The sequence below is a fragment of the Hipposideros armiger genome, unplaced genomic scaffold (genome assembly GCF_001890085.2).
Source record: "Hipposideros armiger isolate ML-2016 unplaced genomic scaffold, ASM189008v1 scaffold_51, whole genome shotgun sequence".
NCBI classification, from domain to species: Eukaryota; Metazoa; Chordata; class Mammalia; order Chiroptera; family Hipposideridae; genus Hipposideros; species Hipposideros armiger.
In genome coordinates, this window is record NW_017731401.1 from 1,139,419 (window position 1) to 1,153,737 (window position 14,319).

The window sequence follows — 14,319 nt, forward strand, 5'->3', positions numbered from 1 at the left end:
AGAGCATGCGCTCTTAACAACAAGGGTGCTGGTTTGACTCCCACATGGGATGGTGGCTATGCCCACCCACAACTAAGATTGAACACAGCACCTTGAGCTTAGAGGCCACAAGCTGCCGACGGGCAGCCAGATGGCAACTGGCGCCCTCCACAACCAAGACTGAAGAACAATAACTTGGCTGGTCCCCTTCCCCAATTTCCCAATAAAATCTTAAGAAAAAAAAAAAAAGAAAGAAAGAAACCTTTAAAGATACAGCCAGAGAAGGCAAAGAAACAACTGGATGAACATGGAGAAAGAACTCAAAGCTTGACTCATGCCTGAAATCGAACAATTGTTTAATAGGAAGAAACAGGTGATTGGTGGATAATGAAATCATTCACATTTTTAGTTATTTAGGATGAGTTTTAATGCTTTCAAGTGGCATTAAATCTGAGAAAGTTTATTTTCTAAATTACTGAATATATTAATGGTCTATTGAAGTTACATAAAGATCACAGTCCCCCCACAAATGGGTCTCTTGGCACCTCCATAGCCTTAAAAATTGTTGAGGTGGAAAATTCCACAAAAAAAGTAACTTTGACATTGCCATCTGCTGGCTACTGCTGTAAGTGACAGAAATATAAATACAATCTCAAGTCCTAATCAAGTTCCAAACGAAAATAGGAACATTGACTGACCTTACAAACGATAGGAATCAAATCCCTTCACTAAGTACTCAAAAGCCAAATAACAGAGTAATTTTACAAGTCAATTGGGGAGCCATCTGGTTATTGCCTTGAGTAGAAGATGTGCTTCTTGGACTTGACTTCAGATGTGAATTCTCCCGGTGGTGCATCCATTGGAAACGAGGCATCCTAAGAAGCCATACAATGTAGTAGGTTTATTCAAGCCTATCTTCAGCTCCCACGGGCTGTTTCCTCAAGCACAGTTCTAGATGTTTAATTTAGGAGAGCTGACTTGCTCTGTCACCCAGTGGTATAGTGTCATTTGTTGTATTCATTTCCAAAAAATACAAGTGGAAGGAAGACACATTAGGCCACACTATCTCAGGTACATAAAAGCCAAGAAGTTAAACAGAGGTGTTTTCAAATGTGAATGTCTTAGGTTTACAGCTATCAGGCTACGCCCTGAAGAACACAAGGAACTCTGCGGATAATTTGCTCCTCTGCCAACAGAGTTAAGGCTCACTCCTTAGTGCTTTCATAGCACCCTGTTCATATTACAATTATAACATGCTTAATATTGATTTATTATTTTTGTTCATATCTGTTTCCCCCTTAGATGGTGATATCCTTGAGGGCAAGCTTCATAATACAATTCACATTTGTTTTTTTAGCGTTTGGCACAAGCTTTGGCATTGGGTAGGCCCTCAATAGATATTTATTGAGGTGAGGTCTAAAGAAGGAAGGAGGAGAGGAAGGAAGAGAAGAAGGACCCAAAGTCTTCAAAATCAGTATTTCTATTCTGCACCTCATGTCATAGCTCTAGACCAGGGGTCGGCAAACTGTGGCTCGCGAGCCACATGCGGCTCTTTGGGGTACGTTCCGTCTCAAAAGTTTGCCAATTCCTGGAAGAGCCAATCCTGTCCCTCACAACAATTTAAAAATTATTCGAGAACCATAAATATTTTTTTACATAATCACCATTATGTGAATAATATCCTTTAAAATTATATAAATGAAACTACAATAGTTTTATTTTCATTTTCAATTTACTTCAGAGTCTGCGGCTCGCTTTGCTGACCCCTGGCGGCTCTTCTGTCTCAAAACTTTGCTGACCCCTGCTCTAGACTCAGGTTTTCATGCATACCAGACTTTGTCATCCGAATGTTCAGCAGAACATTCTTGTTCGGCAACTTCCAAACGGACCCCACTGTCTTTGTACCTTGAAAAGCTTTGCTTTTAATTTCTCAACCATTAATTTCCTAGTTGAGACATAACTATGTGCCTAACCATCTCCGAGTCATCCTATGTTCCCCCATTTCTATAACACCCACATTCAGTAAACTGTGTCAATTACACTGAGAGATACCTTCCTCTCTCTCCCCACTGCCCTTGACACCTCTTGTGGTGTCGTAAATAACTTCCTAATTGGCTCCTAGTCCTCATCCAGGCACCCCATCACCTACCCTCCACCTGCCACCAAAATTATCCTTCCTACAGATACAACGTTATCATCTACTTTTAAGCTTTCAATGACTCCCCATTTTTCTATGAGACAAGTCAACCATGGCATACACAGAAGTCATCATCTCCCCAAATTTCCTTGTTTAGATTTGTTCAAGTCATTTCCATAAACCCTAATCATTCTGAACTAATGATCATTTCCCAAACACACCGACAATTTTCAACCCTGTGTATCTCCCTGCGAGCTATTCAGTAAACCTGGAATGGCCACCCCACCCCCACCCGCCTTGGCCGCTCTGTGCCTACTGAATACCTTTTGTGACCCAGTTTAGATGTTTCATTCTCTGCGATGCCATCTCCAGAATACTATAAGTAATTGTAAATTTACCTGATAAATGTCAAAATATGCTTGCTTTATGCTCCCATAGAACTTTCCTTAGGGCATTTAGTGGGGACCACAGCTAGCCCACAGGAAAGCTCTGTGCAGATTAGGTAGAAGCGTCCCCTCTGGGCAGAGGCAGCTCGCTGTGTGTCTGGCTCTAAGATTTAACAAATGCAGTGTGGGCTGCATTTCAGCTTGGTCAGGTTGGACTTGTTGCTTTGGTCAGGTTCACCTATGCAATGAAAAACCCTGTCTAACTGTACATGCAGGCCCTGAGAACTTAACAATTATTATGATTGCCTTATTGATGCTACTGTCTTCCCCACCAGCTGGTGAATTCTTAGAAGGCAGTTAGATCAGTTAAAATTTGTAGCCTTAGAACCCAGGACATAGTAAGCTTTGACAAATGTTCTTTGAATTGTTATTGTTTGGAATGAGAAGACATTCCAAAAGTTATCAAAGGCAGTTCTCTGAAGTATATAATAAACGTGTACATAAGTGTTCTTAGCTGTGGAGCCCTGGGCAAGTAATTGGACTTTCTGATGTCCTAGTTTCCTGATCTATAAATTGGGGATAATAAGAGTGCCCCTTCAGGGTTGTTGTTAGGATCTGATGAGATAATATCTGTACAGTGCTTAGAAGAATGCCCATCCCAGAACATGCATTGTGTAAGTGTTGACTATTATTATTAACATAGGATAAATAAAGGAGTATTCTGAGATGAATCATTTTAAATTTGACAACAAATAAGGCAATTTTGGAGGAAGACTCTTCCTGCCTTGATTTTAAAAAACATAAAGACGATATTCCAGTTTGTATAAAGCTATTACCATAAATTTTAAATGATTGAAGGTGTTTTCCTTAAGAGATAGAATTATAATGTTTTGGAATTTGGAAGGAGATTAGAGGTAATCCAAACTGCTTTTCTTTGAGATAAAATAATTAAGTAACCTTTCATGGTTTCTAGTGTTTCTTCACTTGGCCCATACCCAATGTCCAGCCTCATCTTCCTCCAGCCTGGCCCCCAATATTCTTCCTTCCACACGTCAAGGCCCAGTCTCGGGCACCATTAGCCTTTCCCAGAATGCACTTTGACAACTTCTCTCCCTCTGCCTGTGCTAGCCCTTCTTCCTGTGCCTGACTCCCCCCTCAGCTGATTAAATAGCTTCATGCACGTCCTTCAAGTCCTCTATTTGGCCCTTTTCAGAGCAAGGGCTCTGGATCCCAACTGCCTAGGTTTGAATCCCAGCTCTGCTACTATACTACCTGTGTTTCCTTTGCTCCTCTGTGTCTCAGTTGCTTTATCTATCAAATGTGAATAATAATGGGAACTGCCTCATGCATTCATTCATTCATTCACTCAGTCAGTCATTCATTCAATAAGTAGTTATTGATAGCTTATTGTGTGTCAGGAGCTATTCCAGGACCTGGAGTTATATGGTTAACAGTACCAAGTCCTTGGTCTCATAAGCTTATATTAGGAAAGTCAAAGAATTAAAATAAAATATAATCAAGTATTATCATTATACTAAGTGCTATGAAAAAGTAGCAGAGAAGGAGACTCAGAGTAATGGGGGGATGTTGTTTTAGAGAGGAAAGTCAGGGAGTCTCTTAGAGGAGGTGGGATTTGATCAGACTTGGGGAAAACAAGGGAGCAAGCCACAGAAATCTGGCAGGAGTGCATTTAGATGGAGGAAGCTTCATGTGCAAAGGCCCTGAGGCAGGAAGGATGGGCTTGGGGGTGGGGGAACAGAAAGGCTAACAGGGCTACTGCCAAGTTATTGAAGAAGAGAGTGGAAGGAGTGAGGCACTCCTTCTCCCTAGCACCAACACTTTTGGATTGTTACCTCCTAAATGTTTCCCCAATCTATTTTCTCTTCACCCCTGATTTTGTATCTTGCTATCCCTGATTTCTCTCCTTCTAGTCAATTCCCCTCAAAGCTACCCTGCATCCTGCTGACAGGATGATCTAAATATGTAACTCTGACCCCATCGTTCTCTGGTTTATACTTTTCCATGGATTGACTCAGTATTGCTCTTAGCAGCGGTTCTCAACGTGTGGGTCATGACCCCTTTGGGGGTCGAACGACCCTTTCACAGGGGTCACTGGGTACTCGTATGTGGGCGTATCTGCATGTGGGCCTGGAGACGGATAGAGGAGCGGTGTCTCGGTTCCTAAGACCATCGAAAATATGTGTTTTCCAATGGTCTTAGGTGACCCCTGTGAAAGGGTGAGAACCGCTGGCTTATAGAGTAAGTCCCAAATGCTGTACGCTGAGCAAAGTCCCTTAGGACCTAGCTCCTGCGTAACTCTCTCCTTCGTACACTCCAGCCACAGTCCTGGTTCCCCAAATAATGTGTTTCTGGGCTCTATGCCTTGCCTCAAGCTGTTTCCGTTCCCTGAAAACCATCCCCTCTCCCAGGTTTTTGCTTGGCTGACTCAAGTCAGACTCTGTTCAGAGTTACTTCTTCTCCGTGTGCTCATTATAGCCTGGGAATGCCTCCACACTTCCACAATTCCACTCAACAGGAATTATTAGGATGATCTGTTGATACACATCTGCCTCTCCAGTTAGCTTTTAATTTTCTCAAGGGCAGAGAATTGGCTCTTAATCATGCTTTGCCCCCCAGGGCACTGATCTGAACTCTGGCCAAAAGCGGCTAAGCAAGGATTGGGTTCCTCTTCTTTCCTGCGTTGCCAGCTAAGAACTCACTCCCGAATCTGTCTCTTTGTCTCAGGCCCACAACACACAGCTGCCCTGTGATATCTTGTGCAGGTGAATGGGTTTCAAAAGATGCCTGGAAATTTCCAAGAGTCTTTAATCAGGCTTGTCCATAAAATTCAAAAAGAAGATAAAATGTACAGCTCAGAAGGATAGACATCCATATGTCTAAGAAAGACAGGGAAGAACAGAAATTGTCCTGTGACTTTCAAGTGTTAACTAATAAGTTTTAAAAGAAAACAGAATACTTGAGGAAGCAGGTTTATTTTAAATAAATCCATTTCCAGCATTCAACCTTTCATTATTTAAACTAAAGGATCACCAGCCAAGTGTAATTTCTGTACCTTTATTGTATTTCTCATGATACTTTAAAGCGTAGTATAGGCCTTTTGAGCATCTCCCTTTGCTTGGCCTGCTCCAAACTCTTTGGAATGTACTTTTTCTCTTCTAATAATGGCCCTTGAGCCATTCTCTACTGTTTGGGCCTGCTTCTAATTCTTTGAAGTGTAATAAACTGCTTTTTCACTAAAAAAAATTAAAAAATAAAGTGTAGTACATAGGAGTTCAGAATAGATGCTAAGTCAATTCTTTTTCAAATTAACATGTTATTTTCCTTATTGAAGGTTCATTTTACATTAAGTTCAAAGTTCTAGATTTCATTAGGAAATTAAATTGATTTTTTAATGCTCCATGCACTCAAAAAAGCAATTTTTTTATATTGGGTCATCGGGAAAGTCATGACGTATTTTTCTATGTTTTTTAATGCAAAAATGCATCATGACTTTCCCGATGACCCAATAGTTCCATATCCTAATCACCTCAAAGAACTGGCCTGGAGCTGACACTAATCATCACACTCTTCCAAAAGTTTAGTAAGAAAGAAAAGCTAAATATGGTTGTGGGAAAGCCACTGTCCACCCAATACATTAACCGAAGACTGACTTAATCCATCCCTGGGAAAAACTTGCAAAACGTTGAGTCCGTTCTCTTCACAGCAGAGGAGAAACTACTCTGTATTATGTCTACCTTTTCCTCCTCCCCCAGAACCCTTCTCCATTACTTGACCTTGATGTCCCCTTCATTGGATTGCCATTACCTCTCAGATGAAATATAAATCCCTCATGATTACCTAGAACATGTCTTCCCCTTTAAGACCTTCATCCACTTGAACATCCTGAGCTCTCCACTTGGAAGGCATTTTTCTTCCTCGCTGGTCTGATGAATGCTTACGCATCCTTCAGGAATTAACTCAGACAACACCTGCTTCATGAGCTCAGTGAAGAGCTCTGGCTCCCTCCCTTCCTCCTCCAGGCAGGAAAAAGAGTGGCCTTCTTTGTACTCTCCGCCAGTCCTATACTTTCCAACCTCATTTGGATGAGTGTAACAGCTATTTGTCTGCCAGACTATGAGTTCCCCGAGGGCAGAGGCCATGTTTATTCCTCTTTGTATGCTCTAACTCAGTGTCTGTGTTTGTTGACTGACTGAGTGCTTGAGGCAGAAAAAAACGCTGCAGGGGAGAACAACTCCCCATCCACTAAGGGTTCATGGGATGTAATCAAGTTACCCGCACATTGGCAAGTGGGGCAAGTTGGTTAAATTATTGAAGCAAAAGAAGGCCTGATCTGACAGTGCCTCCCCCACCCCCCAGCTCCAGCTATGGGATGAAGGACATTTTCACTAAACTCTTAACCCCCAGAGTTTTTCCCTCACACCACTCATCCTATTCATCAGGGACATTTAAGTTAAATGAATTTAATCCAAAATAAAATGCTCCATTGAAGGTCATACCTTTCTGCTTCACCACAACAATTTAAAAGATTTTCATTTGTGCAAGCATTTTACAGTCAGGAATAAACACAGAGGATAGCAGTGAAGGGTTTGTTTACACGCCTTTACACCACTGTGTAAGGAAGACATAGCGGAGTTTACGTTTATGCCATGTAAATCGCTATAGAACCAGATGTGGCTTACAAGGTACCTTGTAACTCATCCCCTCAAAGCAATAAAGCCTTTTCTTTTTTTTTTCTGGCAAAAGTTTGAGAAACTTACTGCTGTTTTCTATCAGCAGATACAACAGATGGCTGGCACATGCCTGCTTTGCTAAATGAAATGGGCTCTCTGCAGAATTACTCTTTGATCCCTAGTGGCATGTCCACAACACCACAATGCAAAACACCACAGCATAGCAGAATCTAAACATTAAAGGTTTAAAGCTGTGCTTTTGATATGAGTACCTTCTTTAAAAAAATCATGCCCGCAGTATGTAAACATATTCACATTCCCACTTTGAAACCATGGAACAGAGGTCAAAAAACAAGGCATTTCCTCCATTTGGTGACATAAAATCACCGCAAAGGTATGACGGCAAACCCCAGGAGTGCGAAGGTATGCAGCCACTTGGGTTGTAACTACCAAAACAATCATAACTCCATTAGCAAAAAATGTAGACAGTATACATTAAGGGATTTAAATAATAATAATAATAATAATCATGTGTTACCATAACTTCAGAGTTGGAAGGAGGTGTTTAAGGGTATTTGGCAGTTCCTTTGAAGAGGGAGAGGAGGTACTTGAATTAAAATTCACTGCTGTTTTCTTTGATTTTTGTCAAGGGGAGAAAGGAAGGAAAAAAGCATTTTAATACAGGTTTCCTTAGCTCAACCAGGCCAATGGGAAATTTGAGACTGCAAACTGCAGCCAATGTAATGGGACCCGTGTTACATCATATCAAACACTATGTTGCAAAAACAAGCTATCTGGGGTTTTGGGGGCACTTTCATGACAGAATTGGATTATCCAGTTGATATTACAGAAGCACGTCAGTAGAGTGATTCTATTTTTTTAAAAGTTAGCAAAAATGTGAATTAGTTTTCAGGAAAATGGCCCGATTCTGACTTTAATTTTTTCCCACCGGTATTTTCCTCATTTTAAATCTAAATTTGGGTACTACTGACAGGAATAGTTCACAAAGACACCACTATCCAGTCAAAGTTCTCAAGATTTCCTTATACTTGATTTTGTGTTATTATTGTTATCATTTTGGGCTGTTTTCAATAATGCAAGAAGTTTTGTTTTTAATTGATAGAGAGCTAGTAAGGTTTATGAACACATCATTAACCTTACATGTTGGAAAATATTTCACTTGATACACTGTATCTTCAGCATATCTAATATTTCCTATTTTTAATGGTTATACATAAAATGAAGGAGCACATTTCTGCAGTTTAACCCAATAAAATCAATTCTTCTACAATATATACATGACCACCCACCTCCCTAAGGCAGCAGGCAAAATTCTTCTCTTTCTTTCCTGTATCCACAGCAACAGTTTTAATTTTTGTTTTTAAACATCTTGAAATTGAGAAAAATGAAGCTATATCACTGACTTCTGGTGGTTATAAGAATTGTGACCAATATACATGATAAAAAGCTTACTCTAAGATCTGGACCTGTTGGTACAGGTGGTTAGATCTTGCATAGCAATCCAGGTAGTGGGTTTCAAGTTCATATTGGCCAATTATCTTCACCCAGAGAATTTCTATTCCAAAGACACCAATTTCACCCCAACCCTTGCCAACCATCTCAGAAATCCAGGCATTTGGTCACAAGGAGGTGGAAAAACTAGTATAGATGGCTCAACATAAATCCATCATCACTACTAAAAAAACCAGCATAAAAAGAGATGCCCTATTAACTAGGTTCTAGATTCATAGTACCTTAGTATCATAATTCAGGTGATAGAATATATTATAGTAATTAAGATCCAGTCTCTCTGATCTTTATAAATTTTATAAGATTTTATTAAAAACACATTTATTGTATGGGCTTATATAAGTTAAATTTTTTTGGCCTTATACCAAATTGGTTCATATGGACATCAGCCGTGGTATCCTAATATTAGAATTCAGATTTGCCTAACAAAATTTCTCATTAAAATTTTATTTGAAAGCCATTAGGTTTACAAAGGGTTACTTTCCAAATAAAACGTTTAATTAGTGTGTAGTTTAGAAAACTAAAATGGTTGTTCATGGCCCCTCCATGTCTCAAATTTAGGGAAAAATTAAAATAAGGAATGCGTCGTCGAAAAATATCAACTATTAAAAGTTATATACAGTAACAAAGAGTATTTTCCCATAATTACTACAAATCCTTTAAGCCTAAGCCTCGTTAGTAGAAATTCTTCTCTCATCTAAAAGTATTGAGAAGGGGCATGTCAGAAAATTAGTATTTTAAATGGGGGATAAAGTGGAGACAGGGTTTTCCATGGAAAATAAGGGTTTCAGGAAGAGGAAGAGGTTAGATAATTTGATTTCAGGCAGGAAAGCCTTGCAAAGCAGGTTTTGGGGGATCTCATAAGATATCAGTGATAATCCAATAAGCATTAGTGAATTCTTTGTGCTCCATAGTTATGATCAGCCATGAAAACCATTTGTTTTACCATTTTGTTGAGTGATGTGTTAATGTAAAAATGATACTAGATAATGAATACAAGTAAACTATTTATAATACAGAACATCATACAATTTTAAACTCTAAAACACAACTTTTTACACATATTTTTAAAAATTATAAATCAATACACATTCATTGTGGAAAACCCAAAATGTAACATGTGCAGATATAACTATTAATGTTAACACCTTGTAGGATCAGATGTTTATCAAATAGCTTTTCCTATGTCTGCCTACATATTTTGTAATGGAATCAAACAGAGTAAGCTGTTATAGGCTCTTGACTTAATTTGTCATGAACATCTTTCCATGGCACTGAGTAGATGTCTAGAATATTCTTATTAACGCTTCCTTGTATTCTCCTGCCATTATCAATGGACTTCTAGGTTCTACCCTTTTTTTTTTTAACTTTTATAAATAGCACAGTGAGGAACAGTCTTGCACCTAAATTTTTATTCACATCCATAATTATTTCCTTAGGATGAATCTCTAGAAGTAAAATTTCCCAGTCAAAGGCTCTACATCAAGCCTTTTGCCATCAGAGTCTAATTGCCCTACAAACAAAGGTTAGCACGGGCATCAGCCACATATGAGTATGCACAATTCCCCACACATACTAAAACCACTTTAAAAAAACTTGACCAACTTGATGTGGAGAAATGAATCTCACTATAATTTTTATTTGCATTTGTTTGAGTAGAACATGGAAGTCATTTTAAATGGCCCCAAGAACACCTTGGGTTACTGGACTTACAATTTACTGGAAGTAGGTAACACTGCCTCTACAAGGTCTTCCACCCTAAGGTTGTTTGAACTTTCTCTATGTGTTGCCAAAACACTTAAATATTAAGTTTAAATTTTCATTCATCAGCTATCTGTTATGCTTGTGTCAAAATCCTTAAATGTTTGATATTTGGATGAAATAACTGGATCATGGAATGACATTGCATTTTCCATGTCAATATTTTGATGTGGTTTGACTTTAGCCAGTGATGCCTTTCCAACTACTTATTTGGTATTGAAGTCATTATTTTTCCCATCTTCAAAATTTCCATGCATTTAAAAGAGTACGGTGCTAGCTAGGAATCACATAACTTTATTGAGTAAAATGAGTCAAATTTAAGTAATATTTAAAAACATCTTGCTCTTTGGCATTATGAAGAACTACTCCCTCAGTACCATCCCCTCTAAGGAAAACAGACACTCAACTTCACATAGTTACCTATTGTAACCTATCCAGAGCAGACTGAGCACAGAGAGTGAGATAATTTAATTAAGGTGCCAACACTGTCCTGCATAATGAGATAATCCACATGGGTAATCAACACCTAAACAGGAGGAAAAAAAAGATACTAGAAGCTTCATCTCCATGCCAGTTCCACCATCTTCTCTAATCTCCTACAAGAAATATACCTGAGATTGTTTCATATGCAATCCATTTTGTACACAACAGTATGCCGATATTTGCAAACACACACTATGCTATAAAGCAACAGGAGAGCTAACATGAAATTTAAGCCTTTGCTTCAAATTCCATTCTTCAGAAGACAAACTCATATGAAAAATAAATAAATAATAAATAAGAGCTATTGACATTTTCTGCTTCTCCTACAGTTACCAACCCCTTTCAGCTAGGGAGAGGTGCTAGTCAAGCTGCCTTCTAATGGGTGCTTATGAATCCATAAAAGTATAGGTAAAAAAATGTTCTTTTTAAAAACACAGAATTAATATAGATTCCATCTGACAGGAGTCAAACACAAGTAAACATATTCAGGTGAAACAAAGGAGGTAATAAAATGCCATTCATTGATTTATTACTAATTTCACAATATTCCAAAATTAATCATCCATAAAGTATCTATAAAGAGGGAATTGTAGGGAGAAAAGGAATAATCTCCCTACAAAGCAGTAAGAGTCTCAGTGAACTTATCTGCAAAATGGGGGTATTAGAATAGACGAATTTCTTATTATGAATGTCAGTGGATCCGAAACAAGTCTTTTTTTTGTAGCAATGGAAGTATCAAAGGGTCTAGATTTGATCTGCTTTAGAAAAGAAAGGTGAGAGAACAGATCTAAGGAAAAAAATACAGCTAAAATGATCAAGCCCATACTATAACAGGTAACTAAAGGGAACCAAAATGGTTTCTCAATTCAAAATAGTTACTTTTTATAAAGTGTTTTTTCTGGATCACATCCCTCATGAAAACATCCATTTAAGTAATTTTAGATTTAAAAAGATGTGAAAATGTGATTTTAATTAAAATTACAATGATTTTCATAGTAGACACATTTTACCAACTAATGAGCAAAAGAATTTATTACTTACCATTTGTCATTAGAGGTCATTTGATTAGAGGGCATTTAGATAATACTGAAATTGTACAAAAGGTAACATAGATGCTAATGTGCTAGGAAATAAAATAAATGCTTCTTTATAAAAATATATTGCATTTTTCTTTTTTCATAAAAGTATTAAAATGGTAGCTTAAAAAATCAGCCTGCAATATTTTATAAACATTCTTATTTGACACTTTTTGAGTCTGTGAACATCTTTTTGAGTCTGTGAACTTCATACCAATTTTTTTCAAATGCACAATGTCAGGAATACTTATAGACTTTAAGACTGGTTGTACAGTATAAAGGTCACAAGTGATTAGTATATGGTATGGAAAAAGCTTTTTAAATCTTATGTTAAATTTTAATATCAATAATCACAGAAAGAAGTGATGTTTGTATCTGAGGTCTTTATATTTCCAGCCGCCTGAAGACACTGAGTCTTATCAAAATTGTGAGCTTAAACACATTGCTCACACTTTTCTTTTGGGAATCTTTAATTTATGTGATATGTTTAAATAAATGGAAGTCAATTATTTATTTTGGAGATCAGATGAGAAATCACTCTTAAAACTTGTAAAAATGTACCAGACTACACACTATTCGGTATTATTTCTACCTGGCATTAGGCAGTGGAAATATTAAAAGGTACTTTTCTCCACCCTTTCCGGTTATCAGAACTTACCTGCCCTGCAGCTTGCCAGGTAAAATTCATGGACTGGATATTGACAGGAATAGCTGGCATTCTCTGTTGTGCTTTTCTGAAATCATGTGTGAAAGGGGCCATTTTCCCCTCTGAAACAATCAAGATATCTTCTTCAAATCCTGGTTTAAAAAAAAAAGAAAACTATCAAAGTAGGTGGTGTCAGCAACTTCATGCAAAAAGAACACCAAATGTTTAAGTATGGGCCATTTCTTTTCACAAAGCACCTGCCTTGGTACCAGTTTATTTTCCTCTTATTGTGATAAGAATGATGCCAACAGACACATGCTTTCAGGGAAAAGAAGTGGACATGGAGTTAACTGGAGCTAACAAATGCTGGGTCCACCTAAAAACGTAGGGCTGTAGAAACTAGCACCAACACGATCAGAACACTAGATCAACTTAGGTTTCTTGAGACAGACGTTTATATGCTTCAGATAGAAAACGGCTAATTAGAAAGGGGAGCAATCTTCCTTAGAAATTAAGTTTTAAAAACATGCTATTATAAATGCATGCATTATCTCCTTCTTTAATGGAAGACCTGGAGACACAGGCAGGGGAAGGTGCTGGGTGCCGGAGCCTTCCTTACCTATGAGCACTCTCGCCTGGTGAGCGTCGATCCACAAGTACAGGCTTTCCTCCCGCGGCTGCCCGACCTCCGCCCGCAGCACTAGCAGGCACGGGAGGATGCTCCAGAGCCCGAGCGCGGCGGCAGGGAAGGCACTTCTCTGGGCCATGCTATTCCGGACCTCCTTGCTGGTGGCTCTCGCCGCTGAAACTCCTTCTGCCTCACCTACCCAACCCGCAGACGTTAAGTTGTTCCCGCGTAGAGGTCTGGGCTTGCAGCTTCCCGATAGGGTGCGAGTGAGCCTGGGAGAGCCGGAGGAGGGAGGGTAAGAGCGGGCGCCCGCGGGGCAAGAGGAGGGGGCGCGAGAGGGAGAGGGGACAGCAGAGACGCTAGACTGGCAAAGCAGCCAATGCCAGCATGCGCCGCGAGGCCAACAGTCGGGTTAAATACAGCGAGAGAGGGAGAGCGGGAAGGGCGAGCGAGGAGTGAAGAGGCCCGGCCCGCCGCCACTGGGGGGCGCTGCGGAGCGCGCGGGGGGCGGGGCGGCGCGGGGCTCTCGGAGGCTGCGATCACGCCGCGGTGCGCAAAGTGGCAGAGCGCGCAAAGGGGGCGCGTGGTGGAGGAGAAGGGCGCTCAGAGGGACCCCTGGGACGACGCTCGCCTGTGCCTCCAGCCAGGCGAGGCATGGGGAAAGGGAAATGGGATGAACTGACAATGCAGGGCTTGATTGAGCGCGGATGATGATGATGATGATGATGACGATGACAACGGCTCCCGTCGTCTACCGCGGTGCTAAATGGAAGCGTATATTCTTCCACTTCTCTCTTTCCGCTACTATCATTCGGCTCTCTGCAAATCCTGCCCTATCTGACCCGCGCTACGTTGACATTTTGCGCATTCTCATACGTTTAAAACCCGAGTCTTCACCGTCCAGTGCTGCCCTGATTGCGGGCACTTGGCTTGACTCCGCACTTGTCAGACACTCTGGAGGGTGCTTTAACAGTTGGGGAGGCTCTTCTCGCCGCTAACCCG

General features: G+C 39.9%; 1 protein-coding gene across 1 annotated transcript in view; it reads right to left on the reverse strand.

Annotated features, from left to right (window-relative positions):
• Positions 1 to 13,780, reverse strand: part of WIF1 (Wnt inhibitory factor 1) — a 71,261-nt gene extending 57,481 nt beyond the window's left edge. The window contains exons 1-2 of the mRNA XM_019640513.1: positions 13,309 to 13,780; positions 12,702 to 12,841 (exon numbers count right to left, since the gene is read on the reverse strand). Coding sequence (XP_019496058.1) covers positions 12,702 to 12,841; positions 13,309 to 13,456 — 288 coding nt within the window. The 5' untranslated portion in view covers positions 13,457 to 13,780. The remainder of the gene's footprint in view (positions 1 to 12,701; positions 12,842 to 13,308) is intronic.
• Positions 13,781 to 14,319: the final 539 nt, after the last annotated feature.